Source organism: Hippopotamus amphibius, chromosome 6 (genome assembly GCF_030028045.1).
Source record: "Hippopotamus amphibius kiboko isolate mHipAmp2 chromosome 6, mHipAmp2.hap2, whole genome shotgun sequence".
In the NCBI taxonomy this organism is placed as follows: Eukaryota; Metazoa; Chordata; class Mammalia; order Artiodactyla; family Hippopotamidae; genus Hippopotamus; species Hippopotamus amphibius.
Genome location: NC_080191.1, coordinates 109,923,200 through 109,948,807, shown reverse-complemented (window position 1 = coordinate 109,948,807; position 25,608 = coordinate 109,923,200). Strand labels below are relative to the sequence as shown.

At 38.0% G+C, this 25,608-nt stretch overlaps 1 protein-coding gene across 2 annotated transcripts in view; it reads right to left on the bottom strand.

Moving 5' to 3' along the window:
• LOC130856019 (ubiquitin-conjugating enzyme E2 E2) overlaps positions 1 to 25,608 on the bottom strand; it is a 429,172-nt gene that overhangs the window by 112,573 nt on the left and 290,991 nt on the right. For both annotated transcript variants that reach the window (XM_057740184.1, XM_057740183.1), the window contains exon 5: positions 4,747 to 4,894. In XM_057740184.1, coding sequence (XP_057596167.1) covers positions 4,747 to 4,894 — 148 coding nt within the window. The remainder of the gene's footprint in view (positions 1 to 4,746; positions 4,895 to 25,608) is intronic.

Here is a 25,608-nt window from a genome sequence, read left to right as displayed (position 1 = left end):
AATAATTAATCCTATTTTATGGCCCTACCCCTTAGCAGTCACTATCAACGAGAAAATTTTAATATTTAATAGTAACACAATTTACTACATAATCACAACCAGGTCAAATACAAGCAATTAAAAACAATCAAAGTTAACGTATCTGAGACAAGTGATGGATAAGGATTGTATCAGTTGTTTAAAAACAGGCTGTAAGAGATCCGATAGAGAGGGCTGTGATGCTCGGGAAGGAGGGGCCATTCGAATACTAGCTGAGGGCCACAGGGAACAGCTTGCTCCATACATTTGCTGCCTTTGGGAAGAATAGAGCTCTTGCCAATGAAGCTGAAGCTGCGTGCACCCTCGGCTTAATCACTGTGTAAGGTGAATGGTTAATTAGCTGCCTTTCTTGGCTCTCCTTGTTCTAATAAAGATCTACATAAATGGAAGACTGGGAGTAATGGGTCCTTGATTTTTTTTTTTTTGTGGGTGCGCTCAGAGCATCTTCACGTCACCTAGCCTGGGCAGTTCTGCCTGCTTGAAAAGTGGTGGACGAAGACCTCATGGCTGTTTATAGATGCGGGACACCCTGCTGGCCAGGCTCACCGCGGGAAGCCTAGAGTGTGGAGCAGATGATCAGGGAATGAAATGCAGGGTTTATCTGCAAAGCACTCAGTATGGATCTCTCAAAGGAAAGGACAGATAAAAAAATTCATTATTACAATTCCATTCTATTATGCCTAAAAATTTCTGGCAACAATTTCTCAATATCAAATACTCAGTTTTCCAATTTCTGGTTATCTCCTAAGAGTTGTATGTTTTGGGGGGAAATTTTTTCATGATACAGTGTCTAAGTCACATTTAGAATCAAACAAGTTCACAAGATCTTAAGAATCTCATGACATCTCCTGAGGCAGGCATTATCATTATGCCTATTTTATAGACCAGAAGACTGAGGCAGCTAAGTAGAAATTTGCAGCAAAAAAAAAGGCCTGGATGGTTCTATTAAGAACACACCACAGAAATAGAGGCTTAGGTACAAATGAACTGAGAGTGTGGAATAAAAAGTTTATAACCTCCAGCTGCCTTTTTGAAATTTCCCCATATTATGAAATGCCAGCATCTTCCATTTCAGCACTTAGGGAGCCACCACCACCACAAAAAAAGAATCAAAGAAGTTCATAACACTTTAGAAAGCAACAGCAGTAGAGCAGAAAGAACTGAGATTAGTAAAACAATGCCAGATGATATGCAGATTTATGAAAAAAAGATTAGTAATATTTCCAGACATTACTCTGTGAATTAAGCATCTGGGATAGGAAAACTCTTGACCTTGTTTTATCTCATGATTGTCAGTGTTCTCAGGATAGTTCATTTTGCATGAGGGAAAATACCTATTATTTATAGGCCTGAAGACCATTATATAGGCAGATTTTAAATAATAAATAGATTTCATATAAAGGATACGATAAAACAGTGAGGAGTTTGAAAAGGTAACCACAAAACAGCAAAAACAAACTTTAAAAGATGCAATTAAATAGAACAGAGCTTAAATTTTATAAACACTTGAGAAGAGAGTGTTTACAAATAGGATCTTTTCCATGAAAGATGGAAATGTGTTTAGTGCTATAAACTTCAGCAATTCATGGATTAAACCATGTTCATCAAGCAGGACCACAATCAGAGGATCTGGGAGGCTGGTGCTGACTTTTTGAGCTCATCAACCTCTACTCCTCTGGCTGTCCCTCTGTCCCCAGCAGTGTGTCACAGCCATACTCTGGCGTGCCTGACAAAGCAGAGTGCCACGTCAGGCCCAATAACCCCCCTGTGAAGTGTGAACTGCCTACGAAGGCCAGCAGTGAGACCTGCCTGGTCCACGGGGCTGGGAACAGCATAATTACCGCGGTGCGTCCCTCATCTGGCTGTGATGGATGGACATTTGCCACCTGAGAGATAATCCTTCCTGAGAGATAACACAGTCTCCGCACTACTAATTTCGGATTAGGCTTTTCTTCAGATTGAAAAATCCAAGAGTGTCAGGGCTGAGGAGGTGGTGTTGGAGATTATTCAGTACTATCTTCTTTCAATTAAATGCAGCTGTGTAGGTACTTATCCCATCCAATGTAGGTCCATGTGGAGTCTCACATACTCAGAAATCACATCGATCCCTTTTATATGAGAGACGGAGGCCGAGGAAAGTTAAATGGCTGGTACAAGGTCACATACGTAATAACCAGTGGAGCTGGTTTTTAAATCTACATCTGCTCACTATCAGTTTTGTGCAAGAAAGGGTGTGTAGCCCCACCCTGAAACACAAAACATGTTTCTGAACGGACAAAAATTCTTGAAAGAGACAAATGTAAATTATGAGAAAAGCATGGAAAAAAAAAAACCCAGTTTATGTAGCAACAAGAGTGGGAGCCCTCATAAAGTTGGTTAAATCTGTGTCTTCATGCAAAGCCTACTTCTGAGCCCATAGCATTTCTGGTGCTAAAATAGCTCTGCGGATTCAGTGTAGGAAAATCTTTATTCATAGTCTATCAAACTAACGTTTGTGATAATTTGAAAATAGGTTAGATTAAAGTTCAACATAAATCTAGGGAGAAAAATCGACAGAGACTGGAAGGAAGTGTACCAGAAAACAGTGCGAAGTAAATCCATTGAATGAAACAATGGACATTTTGACTTGTTTGTGATAACTTTTTTTTAAGACTCTAGAAGGGTGACCATGCATACAAATGATGTGCCAATTAGAAAACTTTTTCTATGTGTGTTAAAGTATGAACACTTAGTTTGTTACTGTGTATTTTACAGATAGCATTCTGTTCTTATACCAGATAGGCTATCTCTAGTTGGTGAAACTTAAGGAACATTATTAACTTTTTTCTTACTATTCATAGCACAATTTTCAAAATCTATCTTATTTATGTGATTTTGCATTAGCCAGGGATGATTTTTATTTTTACTTTTTTTTTTTTTGCAGAATGTATCTGTAATTTTCTGAGACACAGAAAAAGAAAACTCTAATGTACGGAACAGAAGCCTTTTTGATTGCCGAGAGAAGGCTTTGCTGGAATGCAGGAATCCCTCCCATGAGAACAGAATCTGGGTGACGGGCTCATTTCAGCTGACTTGATTCCCACTGGGGTAAGGACTGCCTCTCGGCACCAAGTTTTCTCTCTAAATGTGAAGTTACACCTTATTCCATCTTGTGCTCAGAAGTGCCTCATAAATAGTGGAGTCTCAAAAGTTTCTTGCTTTTTTTCATTTTTTCCCCCAGTTTTACGGAGATAAAACTGACATACAACACTGTGAGTTTAAGGTGTACAGCATGATAACTTGACACCAAAAGTTTCTTGAGTGACTTACCTCTCAAAATAAATTTTTTCTCTAAAAAAACTCACATCCCCCCTCCAAATTTCAGCAAACCCCAGAAGAAGTACTTTTTGGGGAGTGGAGAGGCACATGTAGTCCCGTGTTGCAAAATTTCCAGAAGGAAGTACACACACGAAAAGCCTTGACCTCCAAATGAGGTTACACAGAGTCACAGAGACAAATGGGATTGAAATAGGAATAGTGAGATTGAAAAAACAAAGTATTTGTCATTTAGTTTTAAATCAGTGCATCATAACTGAACTTCACTATCTGGCATGAAGTATGAATTAATTTTAAAAATATTTTATAATGATCTTGCACAATTATATTTTATTTTATTTTTGGTGTTAAAAGCATTAGTTATATATAGTCTACATATATCACAATTTAATTAAATTCTGTTTTTAAATGTCTTCATTATAAGTTTTTTTTATTACTGAAAAAACAACAAACATACAAAAATGGAAAAGATGATAACTTCTTCATGTTTTATTAACCAGCCAGGGTCCTAAGAGACCTTGATTCCCGCTCGCCATTTCTCTCATCTAAAACTTCACTTATCTAGTGAGTTCATTCCTGATCATGGAAGATGGAATCTCAAAAAATACTGACAATTAATTAACCACTCAAAGAATTTCTCAGTGAGAACATCAATGAAAACCCCAATGAAAATCCTTTGGATTTTTGTATTTTCCAAAATAAACCCAAATATGTAAAAAGATTGGCAGCTGGTTTGTCTTTTAGTTAAAAGAAGCTGGTCAAAGACACGTAATCACGTATCTAGGAAGACAGGAAGTAAGAACTTTCAGCAAGTAAGCACATCAGCAAGCCTCAAAGCCTTGGCCGTAGGCTCTTTTCAGTTTTCCTGGGAAGGTGTATTTCCATGTTGACTTTTTGGGTATTTCCTAGTTCAGGAGCTTTTTGGCCCTAATAGCCTGTGAGGATGCATGGTTATTAAGATGCCAAAAAGGTGACACCTGTGTGTTGCTGCCTGGTGGTTGTCGGGTTTTAATAGCCCGCATTTCTCAAGTGAACATCTTCTGGTAGGCATCTAGTTAAAGATTAAGCTATTCAACTTGAATTTTTATTATTATCTGGCAGCTGAATGTAATGCGTTCTCTAAATGCACTTCCCCATCTAAAATGATTTTTCATTCATTCTTATTGCACTATGCTTCTTCCTTCTTGGCAAACAATAGATTTTCAAAAGACCAATGACCAGACTGAATTGAAAAAGAAAGCAGTTACAAACGATGGAAATTTAAAATCAATAATAATAAAAATAATAGTGCTAGTGGTAGTATTGGTGGTGGTGGTGGTAAACAATCTTACTAAGGTCTGACACTGAAGCCTTGAGTAGCTCCAGCTCTACCCTGGATTGCAAATCTCTTACCGGGATTGCAGTCTGTAAGAAGTGAGCAGATGGACAGGAGAACTTTAGAAATGGTGAGGGCCGGACTCCAGTTGTCTTTCAGGATGTCCAGACAGATCACACCTTGGCTGTTAATATTACAGTGATAGATTCTGGTTCGGAAGGTAACCTAGAAGAAAATGTGAAGTTGGCATAAATAGATATGACTTTTATCTATGTATTTATTTATTGAATTTTATTGGAGTGTAGTTGATTTCCAATGATGTTTTGGTTTCAGGTGTACAGCAAAGTGATTCAGTTATACATATACACATATTCATTCTTTTCAGAGTCTTTACCCATATAGGTGATTACAGAGTATTGAGTAGAGTTTCCTGTGCTGTACAGGAGTAAGTCCTTGTTGGTTATCTATTTTATATACAGTAGTGTGTAAATGTTAATCCTAGACTCCTAATTTATCCCTCCCCACTGCTCTTTATCCCCTTTGGCAACCATAAGTTTGTTTTCTATGTCTGTGACTCTATTCCTGTTTTGTAAATAAGTTTGGTTATACCATTTTTTCTAGATTCCACATATAAGTGATATCATATGTTATTTCTCTCTCTCTGACTTACTTCACTCAGTATGACAATCTCTAGGTCCGTCCATGTTGCTACACATGGATTATTTCATTCTTTTTTATGGCCGAGTAATATTCCATTGTATATATGTACTACATCTTCTTTATCCATTCCTCTGCTGATGGTAATTTAGGTTATTTCCACATCTTGGCTATTGCGAACAGTGCTGCTATGAACATTGGGGTGTATGAATCTTTTTGAATTATGGTTTTCTCCAGATACATGCCCAGGAGTGGGATTGCGGGATTATATGGTACTCTATTTTTAGTTTCTTAAGGAACTTTCATACTGTTCTCTGCAGTGGCTGTACCAATCTACATTCCCACCAACAGTGTAGGAGGGTTCCCTTTTCTCCACACCCTCTCCAGCATTCACTGTTTGCAGACATTTGATGATGGCCAGTCTGATCGGTAGACACAACCTTTATTAGACAAAATAATCCAAGGGTCCCTGGTTGACCCTACACCTAATTGGTTCTTCTGCACATGAGAAGAATCAAAAACCCAGAATCATTATTTTAGAACTTGTCATTCTGGATATGCAAAATCATAACATTCTGCTTTTGATGAAGAGTCCAGTTATTTAATGAACATTCTGGGAACTGAATTTACTCTTGGTGCACCTGCAAGAATGCTCATAGGAGAAAACTAACTCGAGGCTCTAAAAAAAGTTCAAAGAAAGACATTTTCAAAAATAAAAATTACAAAGGAAACTTTTCCTAGATTTCAGTTATTTGAAGGATTTTGTACATTATAAAATTTAAAAAAACACATGGCAAAGTACAAAAAGGAAATAAACATTATTCTATGTTACAGTTTAAAAACACAAACTAGGGAAGGCATGTAAATAATACACTTAGTTTATGGAAAAACCATATTAGTTATAATTTACAAACCCCTCCTCCTTAAACTCTGTGTTTTGAATATAATATTAGTGCAGCCTATCTATAATAGCTAGATCACCACGGTACTTTGCTTATGCATAATTTTGAAATGTGCTTATAAACATTAAGAACTTTGATTGAAAAAACTTAAGTCCAAATCAGTTTTATAACTCTGATTACATTCTGTTTTACAAAAGTCTTATGTAAGCAACAATGGTTTTAATGTTATTTATTAATATCATGTTTATAAATGTTCTCAAATTTATGGGCTGAAATATGTAAAAAATCTTGGTGTTCTCAAGGCCAGTTCTTCTGGTACCTTAAGTTCAAAATGACTCTGAACCAAGAAATACACATGTGGCAGATCTCTGTAGGTGCTGCCACCCACCCAGGGCATCCAGCATCCACTCAAATATCAGATTTGCTGAATTCACATGATGTCAAGGTCAGAAAGGACAGATCCAGCCTTCTACAACTGTTCAACAACATGGTACCTTTCTTAGGCTAGATGAGCACTGCCCTGTTAGCAATATGCCAGACCAGATAACCTCGAGATCCACCCCCTACGCCCCCACACATCCCAAACACCCAGAAACGTTGAAGAGAATATAACTAACATTCTTTAAAATGCAGAGCTGAATGTGCAAAGGGCATCCCCAGAGATCAGAACTGAAAACCAAAATTCACAGCAAGTACATGAGCTGAGAGTGTAGCTGCCAGGGTGGGGCTTGGGTTTTGATGCCCTCATGCAGAAAGAAAGTGAAACCTTAGGTCTGTATGTGGTGAGGATTTGGAATTGAGAGCCCTTACAGAAATTAGGACACCCAGCTAGTCTTTCAGTAAATGAATGAACCTGAAAAGATAATGCCTTTTGGGAGAGAAAGCTAAGACACCAGCCGGAGAAACCCTGGGCGCTGGAACTGGGAGACAAGTGTTTCCCCTGAGAATTCTAAATCCTGGGCTCATAGACTATGCAAACGCTAACTAAAAAAGAGCTTAAGATCAGATATATGCTTAAGGCAAAGCATATAAATATATATTTAAGGCAAAAATGAATAAAGAGAATAGCTACACTATGATGAAATGAATAATTTATAAGGAAAACATAACAATTCTGAATGTGTTACACCTAAGAACATAGCCAAAAATATAAAAAGCAAAAGTTGGCAGAATTATAAGGAGAAAATGACACATCTACAATCAAACAGGGACATTTTCACCACAGTAGATTTGGTCAACCACACCAAAACATAGCAAGGATACCGAAAATTTGAAAAACCAAATTAACAAAATCAAGGTACTGAATGAAGATGAAATTCCATATTCAACAACTATAAAGAAAACACATTCTTTTCCAAGCACATAAGAAACATTTATAAAAACTGGTCACATGCTAAACCACAAAGAAAGCTTAACATATTTCAAAAAATTATTAAAACCATAAAGGTCCTCATCATATGTTTGCAAACTGGGAAACACATTTTCAAATAATTCTTGGATGAAAGAAAAAAAATCAGCTATGTTTATAACTAAGTGACAATGAAAATGTTGGCTTGCCAGTACCAAAATCTGTGATTTGGCTGAAGCAGTTATAAAAGAGAAACCTACAGTTTCAAATGCATTTATTAAAAAGGAAGAAAGACATTAATGAGTTGTGTCCAACTAAGGAAGAAAAAAGAATAGAGTGCATCCCATGAAAGTAGAAAGAAATGGACAGAAGTTAATAAAATACAGAATAACTGTGATATTAACATTCTGCAGAGAAGTGAGAGTACTTAGCTGTTTAAGTACTAGGTGAAAAGACAAAATATTTTGATGATCCAGTATAAATGATGAGTGGCTTTTGTATATAATACGATATTTTAAAAACCTGAGTAGAGTTCCCTGTGCTATGTAGTATAGATCCTTGTTGGTTACCTATTTTATATACAGTAGTATGTGTATTTAATCCCAAACGCCTAATGTATAGCACAGGGAACTCTATTTGATACACTGTAATAACCTATATGGGAAAAGAGTCTGAAAAAGAATGAATGTATATGTGCAATTGAGTGACTATGCTGTACACCGGAAGCTAACACAACATTGTTAATCAACTATACTCCAATAAAATGTAAAAAAAAAAAAAATCAGATATAGATTGAATACTCTGAGCTAGTTAACCATCAAAACAACTAAAGGAGGGAAGTACTCTTACTGTACTCACTGTACGTGTGCTCCTTATTGCGGCATGCATGTGGGATCTAGTTCCCCGATCAGGGAAAGAACCTGGGCTCCCTGTGCTGGGAGCACAGAGTCCTAACCACGGTGCCACCAGGGAAGTCCCTGTCCTGTACTCACTTTAAAAATAAACTGTGAGAGTCTCCGTTTGTCCCCAGACAGAGTATTCCCCCTCATATCTACTATTCCTGTATTCTCTAGAATTATCTTATGCTCTCATGAGCTAAATTCCTGTTACTCTAACCCCCGATTAAAAATGTTTATATTGAAAAAAAACTGTAAGTATGTGAGGTGGTAGATGCTAACTGAACCTACTGTGGTACTTATTTCAAAATATATACATATATCAAATGATTGTGTCATACACCTAAAATTAATACAACATGTCAATTATATCTCAATAAAACTTAAAAAAATTTTTAAACAAAGAAACTGACAAATCTCCATACTGTTTTCCATTGTTGCTGCACCAATTTATATTCCTATCATATGATCCATCAATTCCACTCCCAGGCATTTATCTGAAGAAGATGAAAACACTAATTTGAAAAGATATATGCACTCCTATGCTCATGGTAGTATTATTTACAATAGCCAAGATATGAAAGCAACATAAGTGTTCACTGATGAATGAATAAAGATGTAGTGTACACACACACACACACACACACACACACACACACAGAGGAATATTACTCAGCCATAAAAAAGGATGAAATCTTCTGCAACAATACAGATGGGGCTAGAGGGTATTATGCTAAGTGAAATAAGTCAGACAGAGAAAGATAAATACTGTATGATTTCACTTATATGTGGAATCCAAGAAACAAAACAAATGAACAAACTTAACTAAGCAGAAACAGTCACAGACACAGGGAACACAAACTGGTGGTTGCCAGAAGGGAGGTTGATGGGGAGAGGAGAGAAATTGGTGAAAGAGATTAAGAAGTACACTACAAACTTGCAGTTACAAAGTAAATGAGTCAGCAGTACGAAATGTAGAGTGTGGGGTATACAGTCAATAATAATGTAGTATTTTCGTATGGTGACATATTGTAACTAGACTAATTGCAGTGATCATTTTGAAATGTACAGAAATATAGAATCACTACCTTGTGTATTAGGAACTAACACGGTACTGTAGGTCAATAATACTTCAAAAACTTCAACAACAAATTCATAGAAAAAGAGGTCAGATTTGTGGGCAGAAGGGGGAATTGGATGAAGGCAGTCAAAAGATACACACTTTCAGCGATAAGATAAATAAGCACTAGGGACGTGATGTACAACATGATACACACAATGAATGCTGCTGCATCTGATGTATGAACGTTGCTGAGAGTAAATCCTAAGGGTTTCTGAAAATAAAAATAATTTTTTAATAAAAATTTTTTCCTATTTCTTTAATTTTGGATCTATATGAGAGGATGAACGTTCACTAAACTTACTGTGGTTAAAAAAAATTAAGAAACTGAGGCACAGAGAGGTTACGAACTGGCTCATGGTCCCACAGCTGGTAAGTGATGGAACCAGAATTTGAACATAATATTGTTGATCCAAAAGTCCATGCTCTCCTGTTCAGCTCAAAGCCTCTGTTCTTTTTTTTTTCTTTCAAACTTTACATTGTGACCTAAGTACAGATTCACTTGCGGTTGTAGGAAACAATACAGATGGATCGCATACACCCTTCCCCCACTTTCCCGCAAAGGTGACATCTCGCATAAGGACAGCACAGTGTCACAGGAAACTGACATTGACACAGTCCACTGACCTTCCCATACACCTCCAGTTTTACATGCACTCATGGACATACGGGTTTCTGTGCAACTTTATCACGTGTAGATCTGTGTGCCCATCACCACCGTCAAGGCACAGAACAGTCCATCACAAACGTCCCTTGTGTGACCCTTCTATAGCCAGTCCCTTCCCCCGTTCCTCCCTTCTGAATTCTCAGCAACGACAACTCTGTTCCTGTTTCTGTAATTCTGCCATTTCAAGCATGCTACATAAATGAAATCATGCAGGATGTAACTTTTTGAAATTGGATTTTTTCACCCTGCATAATTCTCTCGCGATCCGTCGGAACTGTGGCATGTATCAGGAGTGTGCTGTTTCTACTGTTGAGCAGCATTCCATGATCCGGATACACCAGCTTGTTTGACCATGTAGCCGCTGAAGGACGACTGGATTGCTTCCCATTTTTAGCTATTACAAATAAAGCTGCTGTGAACATTTGTGTGTGTCTGTGTGAACATGAGTCTTTATTTCTCTGGGATAAATGTCCAAGAGTGCAATCGTTGGGATGTATGGCAAGCTCATATTTAGCTTTATAAGAAACTGCCAGGCTTCTTTCCGGAGCTGCTGCACCATGTCACATTCACGCTAGCAGAGCGAGGCAGTTTCTCTGCATCATGGCTAGTAGTCGGTGTTATCAATGTGCTTTATTTTAGCCATTCTGATAGGGTGTAGTGATACCTCATTGAGGCTTTAATGAAAGTGTTTCCTTAGTTGCTAATGATGCTGAACACTCTTTCATGTGATTATTTGCTATCTGGATACTCTCTTTCGTGAGAGGATGTATATGTTTTTTGCCCATTTCTAATTAGATTGTTTTTATTGTTGACTCTAGTGTTTTAAGTAGAGATATTGCGTTAAAAATGACGTAGAGTTGGATGAAAAATAAAGAATGAGTCTGCAAAGTATCCTATGGATGTTTTAGACAGAGAATGTTTCACACTTTGTTTCATAATACTGAGAAAAAAGATCTACTTTGGTGATGTCTGTCAGCTTCTGCCCTGACAGGTGTTCGTGACCAACCCACACTGAATGGCAGGCTGATGGTTTCTACCTGATCTAATGCTACAGACTCCCACACATATCTCCTTCTGAAGCTGGAAAAAATTCCCGATCCCAGAGTCTGAAGAAGCGTCACACATCTACCTATGGTAATGCAAGCCACCTCGGCAGGCTCCCCTCACCGCATTTCTACTTCTGTTACCACACTTGCCACCGGGACCACCTCACCAAACTAAGAATTAGTTGTGAAAGTATATTCTTTCAACCGCTGTTCAACGCGGTGCCTGACGCACAGAAAGAGCCCACTGCTTGTGGAACAAATGCTAATAACACATCACAGGGCAGGGCTCAGACAAAAAGTATCTCTCTGAGGGTCTGGAACACCTTACTGTTCTTTAGGTAAAAGAGCATTTCAGGATCACAGCTTGTAGAAGACTGAAAGCTGGAAAGCTGCAGAACAGCCTGAGAAAACAGAAGAGATTTTTAACATCTTTCTGCCCTCTAATGTCACATCACTAAATTGTCCCACAGATGTATATATGATTTCAGGAGAGATTTCACAGAGTTAAACCAATAATAAAAAATAATGAATATTTAGTAAGCACTCAATATGTGTCAGGCACTCCAACATAAAAGGTTTTTTGTTGTTGTTGCTATTGCAACACATAAAAACTTAAAAACTTTAAAAACGTGTAGCCTGGTCACATCCGCAAAAGTGTTCCCCAAACAAGGCAAAAACTTGTTAATAGAAGCTCCTGAAACAGCCAGCATTCCCCTCCAGACCCTCTCGACAAGCCCAGGGGAGACAAGAGAAAAGGACACAGGCAAACTGATGAGAAGTGGTCCATGGTCCTTAGACAGTAGGGATGCAGAAACAGAAAATGGTATTTTGAAAACTGACAAATATCACAGGATTTGCAATGCTTAGGAGATTTTTAGAGGCTGAGCAAGTCTCCCCCCCTCTCTGCCCCCGGGGCCTCCTGCCCTCACCCGACAGAGGACTGGTCTGATCTCTGACTCAGTTTCCCAGAAAGCCCATCATGTTATCCTGTTCAGGGGGCTGGGCGGAGGGACATCCTTCACTCTCCTGACAAAGAAACAAATGACAGAAAATGACTGAAAATTCCAGTTCCACTGAGGTCTGTGTATGACACAACATACACCTGCACTTGCTTTTGTTGCTGTATTTGAAGCCCAGCTCAATACTGATGTTTACAATGGCAGCTCTCATTCCCCAAGGAGAACTAAAATTATACTGAGGGTCCTGTTTTCAAAGGCAGGAAGACAGCACATTTCAGACATTTCCCAAATACTAAAGAAGTTTTAAAACATGATTTGGATATAGTGATACAGAAAACTAATTTATCCAGAATGGCTAATTCCCAGATTATTCTGGATGAGAGGGGTCTTAACTTATGTGTGATACATAAATACCCACACAGGCGTGTGTGTGTGCATGTGTGTGTGTGTTTGTGTGTATTGAGCAGAATAAATCCCTATCCCCTCCAAAGACATCCCTGTATAGATCCCCGTAACCTGTGAATATGTTATTTTACAAGGGACTTTGCAAGGGTGATTAAGTTACAGACCTTGAGAAGGGGTGGATTATCCTGGATTGTCTGGTGGGCTTGATATAATCACAAGGGCTTTATAAGAGGGAGGCGGGAGAATCAGTAGGGGATGTGATGACAGAAGGAAGGCACTGAGTGATGTGAGGGAAGAGGCCGTGAGCTAAGGGATGCAGTTGGTCTCTGGAAGATGGGAAAGGCAAGGAAACAGATTCCCCATGAAACCTCCAGAGGGAATGCAGCCCTGCTGATGCTTTAATTTTACTTTTCTGACTTCCAGAACTGTAAAAAAGAAATTGCTATTGTTTTAAGCGACAAAGTTTGAGTTAATTTGGTACAGCAGCTACAGGAAACAAACACAACATATCTGTACATATATTTTCCAGTTGCCTTCTTACTTTATCTTAAAAGGATCCAAAGACACATGCATGGGACTTCCCTGGTGATCCAGTGGTTAAGACTCCACACTCCCAATGTAGGGGGCCTGGGTTCGATCCCTGGTCAGGGAACTAGATCCCTCACGCCGCAACTAAAGATCTGGTGTGCCGCATCTAAGACCCAGCGCAGCCAAATAACAGTAACGAACTAACTAAATATTTTAAAAAGGTACCCTAAAAAATGTAGCTGTGTTATTTCCATACTTCACAGAATCACCTCCACCAGTGGAGGGGGGCAACTTAGGGTAGGGGAGTGGGAGGTACAAACTATTGGGTGTAAGATAGAACACAAAGATGTACTGTACAACACAGGGAATCTAGCCAATATATGTCATAACTGTAAATGGAGTGTGACCTTTAAAAATTGTACACTACAAAAATAGGAACTGAAGTCAAACCAAAAAAAAAAAAGATTGGGGCTCATTGAAAAAAATCATTTTAGAAAGAGTTAACAAGATTCTTTTTTAAAACCCTTTTTTCCTTCATGCCTCAATGCAATTTATTTTTTACATTAATTTTAATTGGAGTAGAGTTGCTTTACAACAAAATTCTCTGTGTTGACTAGAGCACAGAAGAATGCTACTGAGTAGTGAATGACCTAGGGTAAGTCACTTGCTACTCTGAGCCTCTAATTCCTGACAAAGTGAGAGATTTAAATGAGATGATTGCCAAGGCTCATTCTAGTTCCAAGATCCAAGAGTTGTGCTGTAAAAAGAATATATGGTTTGGGGAGTATCTGGACTTGGGCTGGAATCCTGACTTTTGGTCAACGGAGCATCTCGGGGATTCAGGTTCCTCACGTGTAAAAATGGGGAAACAAGAGCTATCCCCTTAGTGGCTGTGACGACTGTAGTACAAGGTAAGTCCTAACACCAGGCTGGCCCCCAGCAGGAGCTGAGGCAGTGTGAGTCCCCTCTTCCTTCTACACCTCTCCTAGTTCTACAAGGTCACTGCAGGATGATGTGTTCATGTAATAAGTCCCCATCACCTGAACTTTGAACATGCTTTCTTTCTCCCATGCCCTGCTCCAGAGCAGAGAGAACATTCCACATGCCGACAGAAGGCTGTTCTGTACAGGGAGAGCGCAGGGTATGAGTAGAGATAGAGAAGAAAACACATTAAGAAAGTACTTCTGACCAACGGATTCCACACTTAATTGAGAAAGATGTTGTAAAGCAAATAAATATCTCAAAGCCAGAGAGCTGATAACAACAGTAAAAATGATCAATTCAGATAAGACTTTAGTAAGAACCTCTGTGTTTAACATAGCTTCCCGTTTTCAAAAACCTTTTTTGATCAAGAGATAAAATAAATGGCACTGTGATTTTACTGAGGAAGTATGAGATCAGTGAGAAATACATTCTCTTAAAAAGACTTTTCCATGGAGACTCAGAGAGGAAATATTTGGAGCCCCTGTGCCATAAATCAGTGAATCATGTAACAAAGGTCCAAAAATAGCAGGTTACCATCATTCAAATGGACCTTGGTCACAGGCTCACTAGGAAGCTGTTTATTTGAACAGTTTTTAGTGCACATTTAAAAATGTCGGTCCTACCACCCTCCTAGAGATCTCAAGTGCTCTTTTCTTAAAATCGACTCAAGAGCACTGTCCCAACAAGGAACACACCCTAAGGTTATTTTAAAGTATGAGTGGCAAAATAAAAACTGGAAAAACCCATTATAAGGGAGGAGAATCACAAATCTTAAAGATGCACTAAGAAATACCCATCAGCAAAACAAAACAAAAACCCTCCCCGAATTAAAAAAACAAACAAACTGGAAATAGAGTTCACCTTGAATAACTGGCAGTAAGGGAATGGAAATGACACATTACTGAGAAAGCACCGTGCGTGAACACGAGCCCCGCCCTGCTGTGACCGAGACCACAGGCACGCTCCATCTGGCTGTGGGCCAGAGCTACTTTGTGAAAGCTTGAAGTACAATTTATTTATTTTTTTGATGAACAAAGGATATTTTAATTTATAAATATCATTCAAATTGATAATAAAAAGCTAAGCAACATACTAAAAATGAACAAAGGCTAAGAGGAGTTCATACAAAGAAAAATATGAATGAGGAACAGAATTTTGAAACAATGCTTAAGCTTATTAATGAATAAATGCAAATCAAAACATAAGAATATGATGTTTTTTCCCCTATTAGATTATCAATTTTTAAAAAACTAAAACCTAATAGTGGCAATGATGTGGGAAAAAAACGAGCATTCTCATGTCCTGCTTGAGTGAGGATAAAGTGACAGAATCATACAGGTGAGCATTTTGTAATGTTAAAATGCATGTACATTTTGACTGAGTAACTCTACTTATAGGAATTTACATCTTATGGATATAGCTTCAAGTACAATTTAAATGATTAAAAATAAAAAAACTTTATAGCATAGACATTAAAGTTTAAAAAAGTCTTTCTCAGTCCCTTGGATGTATAGATGTAGAAAAAGATGCAACTAGAACATTTTCCCCATCCTGAGCAGAAAATCCCTTGGAAGATGGGACACCTTATTCAATTCCGAGGGCACCTTCCAACCACACAGCAAAGGGTTACGCCCACCTCTTACAAGGCAGGATGCTTGCAATGACTTGATTAGGGACCAGCCATTAGACTCCTTCTTACAAAAATTCAATTTGTATAAACTGTTTCAGGAACATACCTATATTGAATAAAGCTCAATTTGGTTTTTCACATTTGTGTGTTCTTTTTCATTAGTGACTTGTTCTTTCACTGTGCTTTCTTTTCCATCTTGTACTCAAACAATTATCTTGTCTCTTTGGACTTGTTCCACTGTCTCAAGTTTCAGGAATGGTCTCCAGCAGATTCTCCTTTATGGCAGGATTATACCATAGTGTGGATTGTAATTGCTGAATGTGAGTTCATCCTCTGTGTACATTCTTTATTTTTCTGTAGAAATCCCAGGTGCCTTGGATGGTGGAGTGTTTTGCATTTGCTTCTTCATGGGCTTCAAGGATAACACGAGTTTGAGAGTATTATATATGCCAAAATGTAAGGCAATAAAGTCACCCCTTAGGAAGAGGTGACTTCTATTGAAACCTTTGTTTAATGGGGGCACAGTTTCAGTTTAGGAAGGTGAACAATTCAGGAGATGGATGACGGTGAGTTGCACAACACTGTGAATGTACTTAGTGCCACTGAACTGTACAGTTAAATACGGTTAAAATAGTATGTTTTATACTATGTGACATTTACCACAATAAAAAACATTAAAAAAAAGTCTAAAGGAAAAATCTCTTATATTTAGATAATGTCTCAATTATTTTATTTGAACAGGATACTCTCTGTTAAAGACACAGTAGCCTGAAATCAGCTCAATCAATTTTTGTTTGGCATGCATATAGAGGTTTCCTCCCTCAAATCAGCTAAAAAAAAAAAAAAGGAAAACACAGAAATTTAACAATGCTCTAGGAGTAGAACATTTCTAGGAGTACAACTTTACCATTTGAAGACTGAGATTTTAAGAGCCTTTTAAAGGTCATTGGAAAGAGTAATACAGTATTTTCAAACAATTAAGACATTTTTAAAAAGCTGGCTGTTTGAGTTTTCTACAAAAGGTTTTACATGGCTTGGACAAATTTTCCAGTCATATAGTCATATATGGTTTCAAAAACTGCTGAATCCCAAACAGTTGACAGGGAAATGAAGATGCTCTGGTATCTAAACAGAAACACGTGCCCAAAGTATCACTTAAACATTCCCGCTGTTTTCATTTTCCGAACACATACACGATAGATGCTCCACCACACGCATGAGGGTCCATCAAAAGCAGAACCCAAAGCTCTCTGAGTTGAATATTCCCACAAGAGGCATCACCTCCCAGACCAGAGTGCAGAACAGCTGTTCCCGGGGACACGGAACTTAAAACCATCATGTTGGGCGATGCTGATCCAACAACACATTTATTAATTAGCACCGCACAGAGAAGACGTCATTTAACAGATGTCCAATGAACCTCCACTTCTAAGACAACATGATTCATTTCTGCTTTATAACTGCAAAAGCATCTCTAAATAACAATTCATTATGAAGCATAAGAGCCGAGATACTTAATGGTGGCCACGTAAAGTGTATAATAGATGATCAACCATATGACAGCTGCTGTTAAATGAAAGACAGTGACATAAACATAAACATAAAGAGAATGCCCCCCTTGGTGTTTTGTTTACATTTTTTACAGGTCTCACATTACCCCAGGCAATTCTATAAGATGTAGCCTATTTACAGATTTGCTAAGTGTAAAATGGAAGCAATAAACAGACTTCCTTTATCCTCTGGAAAAGAAGTAATAAATTTCATGTTTGTAGGCATATGAAGTGGCAGTTATTTATCTTAAGAGATTAATAATTCAAGATACATACAACACAATACAAAGTAACCATCATCGCTGGCTGGAAGTGACAATTTGATTTTTCGTATAGCCCACAACAGTCTAGAAGTAAACTATATTTCAACACAGTCTCAAACGAAACAATGACTAATTCTGTTAATGATACAGTAAATTAACAGCAATTACAGAGTTGGCTGAACGCCCACAATCTCAGTGAGTGCTGCATGACACACACCAGACATCCTTTGAAAGTGGCAGTGTTCATAAATGCCATAGAAGTCCAAACTTTGCATGTGTACTGAGGGGGGAATGGTTCCCTACATTTGTACCATGAAATTAAGAAGTGTGTCAATGTACGTCAGAGAAAATGGTAACTACAACTAGTAGGAATAATAAATTAGAGACGGCTAACACCGTGCTGGGCACCGTTCTAACTGATGTGCGTTGACTACATAATCTGACCTTCATAATCAACCTGGGAGGTAGGTATTACTACTATTCTCATCTTACAAATAAATAAACCGAGTCACAGGTTTGCAGGAATTCAGATGCTCAGAGTTGAGGCAATTCCAAGAGTAAGTAAAGAAGTTATAAGGGGGAAGGAAATAGGAAACAGACGAAAACAAACCAAAACAATCACACACAAGAAAACTATCCACACCCCAAAGAGTTTTTTTTTTTTTTAAATAACAGAAAGAAACAGGAAGAGGATAAAGAAATTTACATGAATTCTAGATCTCAGCAGTTTGACTTTAGAACAGAAGCTAATGAGATACAGATTCAATAGCTTTTTCTGATCAAGTTCTGGCAAAATGAGAATTCATGTAAAGTGCTTTTAGCAAAGAGAAGAAATGTGAGATTCAGTATTATTACTGTTGTTCTTATTTTGCAAAATGACCTGTCATCTCTGTGAGATTACCAAAGGCAAGAAAAACCAAGTCAGTGAACAAAATGTAAACAAAGTTTTAATATGAGTTGAAACTTCTCACCTAGATTTATCTAATTTTTGAATAATTTAAATATCACCATTTAGAATATCCTAGTCAGTATTCTTCAAACATCTGTGGGGAACAGATGTAATGAAGGGGCCTGATACTCATGATACTGTGTGCTGGGTAGCTTACCTGAAAAGGGAACTATCACTGAGCTCTGTTTGCAAGGATGGGGGGCTCGGTGTTCAGAGATAAAATACGGAGCTGGTCTCTTCTTCTGTAGTTTTGATCGGGGGAGCAACAAGATGACAGGGAATTGAAGACCTTGCAGTAGGGTTGTTACAAAAGCATTCCTTCTTAAACCAGCCCCTCATGGAACCAGCCCCTTTACAGGTGATGACACTGACTTATTCCTAGGTTCACAAAATGGCTTTTCTATGATCAACAGCGTGGGAGCTGTTTTTGGTATATTGTCTGAACAGCTGACCAAATCAAGAGAGAAATGGACACAGATGACACAGGAAAGAAGAGGGGGAAATGGAGGAAAGGTGGATAGCTCAGGCCATGATCTCAAGCTGGTCCGTAGGAAAGGAGGGACCAGGCACTGCAGGCAAAGAACAAATAGAAATGGCTGAAAAACCACCTCTGACCATGGCCTTCATCAGCCCTTGGAGGCCTCCTGCTGAGACAGAGACTGAGAAGGAAAGACGGTACATATCTCGTAGCTCAAGGATAACCATTCTTTTTCTGTTATTTTTAAATTTTTTAAAATTGAAGTATAGTTGATTTACAATGCTGTATTAATTTCTGCTGTACAGCAAAGTGATTCAGTTATACATATATATATATACACATTCTTTTTATATATTCTTTTCCATTATGGTTTATCACAGGATACTGAATATCGTTCCCTGTGCTATACTGTAGGACCTTGTTGTTTATCTACCCTATATATATAAGCTTACATATGCAACCCCAACCTCCCGCCCCAACAATTCTTACCTTGAGTGACCCTTGGCTGGAGGCATCCTCAGAGGGATGGATATATGTTTCCCTCCTCATCCATCCCCACTCACCACCCCCCTCCAAAAAAAAAAGAATATCAAGAACTGCAGGGCTACCGGCCACATAGCTCTTTTGGCCTTCCTGGTGTGCATTCAAGAACTATTTGTTAGTTTTACTGAAGGAATATTTCATATTATGAGGGATTCCTTAATTTTATTTTTAGCTAATGATGACTACATGGGTTTGTTTCCATTTAAAATTTTTATGCCTATTTTCCTTTTATCCCAGGCAATCTCGTCCCTTCTCCTCTGTCCCATTCCTGTTCTTCCCTGTCCACAGTCTAGTCTGTGCTACAATCTGTGATTCCTGACACTGTTCCTTTATTCTCTGGTTCCACTTTCTGGGTTATCTTCTAGCTTCACACCTCAGGGCTTGTGAAACCTGTTGTTCTAGGTTTCTCTCTTTCCCCCTGGCATTCTCTGTAAGATGACTGCCCTAAAAAACCCCAACAGATTTCAGAGATAGGTTCATTTGTATCATATTTTAAATTCCACATATAAGTGATAATATAATACCTGTCTTTCTCTTTCTGACTTACTCCACTTGTATGATAATCTCTAGTTGCATCCATGTTGCTGCAAATGGCATTATTTCATTCTTTTTTATGGCTGAGTAATATTCCACAGTATATATGTACCACATCTTCTTTATCCATTCATCTGTTGATGGACATTTAGGTTGTTTCCATGTCTTGGCTGTTGTGAATAGTGCTGCTATGAACATAGGATTGCATATATCTTTCTGAATTATAGTTTTGTCTGCATATATGCCCAGGAGTAGGATTGCTGGATCATATGGTAATTCCATTTTTAGTTTTAAAGGACATAGGGAATGGACTGGTGGTTGCCAAGGGCGAGGGGGTTGGGGGAGGGATGGAGTGGGAGGTTGGGGTTAGCAGATGTAAGCTTTTATATACAGCATGGATAAATAACAAGGTCCTACTGTACAGTACAGAGAACTATATTCAGTAACCTATGATAAACCATAATGGAAAAGAATATAAAAAAAAGAATGTGTGTATATATACGTATAACTAAATTACTTTGCTGTACAGCAGAAATTAATACAACATTGTAAATCAACTATACTTCAATAAAAAAATAAATTGTATCTTAATAATAAAAAAAAACCCAACAGGTTAATTTTCCCTAAGGGTGTATGGAAATTTTTCTGATAGAAAGGATGGCAACAAAAAAGAAATCAAATATCAATGGTTCAGAACTGTGTGGGAAAAACACACTTCCGTTTGTTAATGTTCTATTCCAGCTGCCTGCATCCCCTAACCCTAAGAAAAATTCTGAAGTAGTATTTTAAATGAAAGCTCCATGCCCTTTCCCCATAATTTGCAACATGCAACTCTGTGCTGTAGAAAATTGGCTTCTGCGACATACAACAAATATTACTTTTTAAAAGCAAACAACTGCATCACATCTATGTGGCTTTTTTATAAACAGTGCCAACTTCACTTAACAAAACTGATAGCTATATGCATACTTAAGTAAAGCTCTTAGAAATGAATTTTGGTAGACAGGCTACCAACGAATGCTTATCTACAAAGGGAACAAATTTATACAAGGTCCTTAAGGACAAGGATCTTATCTGATACCGATTTTTAACTTGTATAGGGGAGAGTAGGATGTCAACATGTATTAATTCAGCAAACGAATTGAAAATATAGAATATTTACATTTTTAAAGGCCATATATACCATAATTAAAAATGACAACTGAGTGAGAACTTCTGATATGCCAACAGTTAAGGTTTACAGGGCAGGTATCTCCTGACAGATGTGTAAAGTGAATAAAGGGAAATGTGTTGTTTTTCAAATTTTGATTTAGGGCAATTTTCAAAGTTTTGTGATTAATATTTCCATTAGTAGAGATTGTAACAGTCTCAAACATTAAATGTAGAGTTAGGATTACAGATAAATCTTTCGAATTAGAAAACAGAATTGAAAGACATTCCAGAAGTCTGACATATTACTACATTGTGTCTACTTCAAATTAACAATATGAAGAATTAAAAAATAGGAGATGCCTAGGGAAACATGACTAACAAACTATCTTTTCCCCCTTCATAAGAAGATTCATACACTTTTGTCCTGACAATATTAGAATTTACTTTTCTTCAAAAGTCTGAGTCAGGTTTTCACTATTTTCCCCCCTTTTTTAGTTACATGTAGGTTAAAAGGACAAAGCAGCCGACCTCCTGTTAGAAGTAAGAACTAACATCTCATCAGAGTAAGATGGTTATATCGGCCACGCTGACAAATTCTGAGGTTTCCAAAGAGATGTTATCAGAGGTCCTATGATTCCAAATGATCGATGGTTTTATGTTCTAAAAGGTAAACACTAAATTAAGGCGATTCGTTTCTCAGATATGTATTTAAAATCTGTATTATACTTCATAGTCACATGGTGGGATATTTTTGGCCTGGTTAGGAGTAAATCTACTCCTCATTGAGCATAAGAATCAATTCATAAAGGAGGTTAAAAATAGAGGATACAAGAATAAATCTAACATTTTATCCAAATTTCTATTTCTTATCACATTTTCACTATCAAATAAGTGAAACCTTCAATTCTCTGTTATAATGCAGGAAGAGTATTTTCCCAAGTACTGTTGACTGTTACAATACACATTTACTTATTTTATACCCAGCTTAGTGGAGGAACAAGGTATTTTTGGTTAGAGATACTGTGGTGTAAGAGTCTACTGCTATAGTTATTTAGCTTTTCTTCCTCTGATAGAAATTGAGGAAGGTAAAAATGTATCTCCCCTTCAACAATTTGGCTTAGCAATTTCATGGAAGTAATCTCACAAATGGAAGTTTTATGTACTGCTTTAAGAAGATGCTTTCAAACATTTTTGTGAGCAAACAATGTGATTGCCCTGATTTTTATACAGGTACACCTTGGAAATACTGTGTGTTCAGTTCCAGACACCAAAATAAAATAAACATCACGATAGAGTGAGTCACATGAATTTGGTTTCCCAGTGCACAAAAAGTTATGCACTATACTGTAGTCTATTAAGTGTGCAATAGCATTACGTCTGCAAAAACAAGGGACATACCTTAATTATAAATACTTCATCGCTAAAAAAATGCTATCATCTGAGCCTTCTGTGGGTCATCGTAGTAACATCAGAGGCCAGTGATCACAGACCACAAGTCTGAAATACTGTGAGAATTTACCAAAATGTGACAGAGAGACACAAAGTGAGCAAATGTTGTTGGAAAAATGGTGTCGATAGACTTGCTCAACATAGGGCTGCTACAAATCTTCAATTTGTAAAAAAAAAAAAAAAAAAAGCAGTATTTGCAAATAAACAGGGTATGGCTGTGTGTATATAATATATTCTAATATTTTTAAATTTTTTTCCTGTACTTGTTACTTAACACAATCTCTTGAAAAAGAGAAGGACGCTCTGAAAGCTTGGATCTAGAAATGCGGTAAAAGAGCAATGTTACTGGTATTTGCGGTGACCGTACAGCCTCTATTTCTAACCGCATTTCAGCTTTCAGAGAGTACGTATCAACTTCAGTACATTTTTTCTGGGGTAGAATGATATAAAGAAGTATACTTTTGAGAAAAATCAATCTGGTTACTTCTTTTTCATTTACATTTTTATTTTTCATTAATAAGAATATATTATAATTTCAAATGTCTTTTTTTTTTTACAGTGAGTGTATGATGTTGGTCACACATTTGCACTAAACTAATTCCCAGCCAGAGATGGTGTCCGTTTCTGATGAAGAAGGAAATCTTGTATTTTCCACACTTCAAAACACCGTCATTCTGCACCTTGATAACCTATATTCTCTCTTCCCCCTTCTGAAATTCTATCATCTGCTATAGACCAACTAAGTAATATTTCCTTTAGGATGGCCTCCCCGATACTCCCAGTTTGTCCAATAAGAATGTTGGTTAAATAGGTGCATGCACGCCTTTAAGAGGAAATGTTTCCTCACTCGCTTTGTTTTACATTACTTTTTTTTCAACTTTTTATTATAAAAAAATAAAACCCACAATGAATAGACTCACTAATTGTTAACACTGAGGTTTTTTTTTTTCCTGTATCTCAAGTTCCTTATACCCATGCTTAAAAAAACCCAAAAACCAAAAACCAAAAACCAAAAACAACAACAACATGGTTGGCAGAACAAGCTTGCTTTTTCCACACTTCAAAGTGCGGCCATCCTGCATCTTGATAACTCACTGTTTTCTTTTATGTATGGAAATGCTCTCCATCTTTCATGGATACTTCTTTTATGAAGCATTCTCCTCCCATTCCCAACCATAGTTCTCAATCCCTTTTCTGAGCTCCTGTGACATTGAAACTTACCTTTTGGTGTCTATGTATCTTTCTTTCTTCCAAGACTAAAGGCTTTCTGAGGGTGGGGCATATAGGAGATCTCTTGCAATATCCACCATATCAAGCACTGCCATGCATCTAATAGGGCTTAATATATATTTAGTGTGTGAATAAAGAAATGGCAAGTCTCTATAAGAAGACTTCTACTATCAAATGCTTGAGTTCATCCTCAAATCTCCAACCAGGGGTTGGAGGAGGAGGAGTGAAAGAAAAGTTTTTTTCTGAATATATTTACTAATTTCCTATTTGATTTGTATTTAAATTTTAATTTGACTTAGATATTTTAGGATGTTTTGCCTCAGAGGTACGCTTGAGACGACAGACAGTGGTTTTTTAGATCAGTTAGAGTCACCTATCTTGGTTAGTTACCAATCCTCCTAAGCTCCCCCCCACCTCTCCCCCAGCCCATACTTGCTCAACTAGAACTCAACTCACTTGTTAGCATTTACACAAGTAATTACAACCTCAAAAGGTGAGAATCCTTTTCTGAGAAGATGCCTCAGGGAAGATGTCATGAATTTTTGCTTCTTTCTTTTGTATTTACTGCCGAGAATTTCAAAATAATCAATTAGCCTATTAACGAACCAAGAAGGTATTTATTGGTGCTTGCGGTCTAAACAGGTCTGCGTTAGATTCTAGGGAAGATACATAAACACCCTCTTGGCTCCGAGGAATGCTTGCTGCCAATTATAAAGATAAAAGCCTTTGGTTTATCATAAAGGAACGTAAGGGATACATTTTCATTTATTCAACAACTATGCGCTGACTCTGTACTCCCTTCAAAGCACACGTGGAAGGGAGGAGCATGGGGCAGGGGCGGGGCAAAGATGCTGAGATGCACAAAAGGGGTCCTGACCCTGAGATGCTTGCCCATCAGCAGGGAGACAGAAGAATCACCCAGGTAAGTACCATGAGATGCCACATGATAGGACACAGGTTCTGAGCAGGATGGATGGTGTCTGAGGAGAATTCCCTGGTGGTCCAGTGGTGAGCATTCTGCACGTTCACTGCTGGGGCCCAGGTTTGATTCCTTGTTCAGGAACTAGCAAACAAGGCTTGGACGATTAAAAAAAAAAGGAATCAGAAGAGATGGTGTCTGGCTGGGAAGAATCCCAGAAAGTATCAGAGAAGAGGTCGGTATAAACTGAATTTTGAAGAGGGGTGCAGGAAGGAGGATTTGCTGATTATCTTTTTTTGTAGTTTTTTTTCCTAAATTGCTCCAAGAAGAAGAAGAAGGCCAACTTCAAATTTATCTACATAAAAATTCTCACCGTGTCATGCCACACTGGCCTGCAGTTCCTGGCTTCATACTTTCTCAGCTGTGTGGCAAGGATTGTGCACAAAAGCTTAGCTCTTCAGAAAAGATGCACAGATGCATCTCCAAGAAACATGGGGCGTTGACATGAGAGAATGCGTGGAGTAGACACCAGCTGCTCAGTTGCTCCATCCACTGAGCATCCTCCTTGCTGCCACTCTAGTTCAGGCACTCAGCATCACTGGTGAGAGTACTGCAGCAGCCTCCTTCATGACATTCTTACTGCTCCAGGGGTGATCTTTCTGGCATGAAGACACGTTCAGGATAAACTCTAAATTTGTAAAGGTGGCACACTTGCGTACCCAGGCAGGCT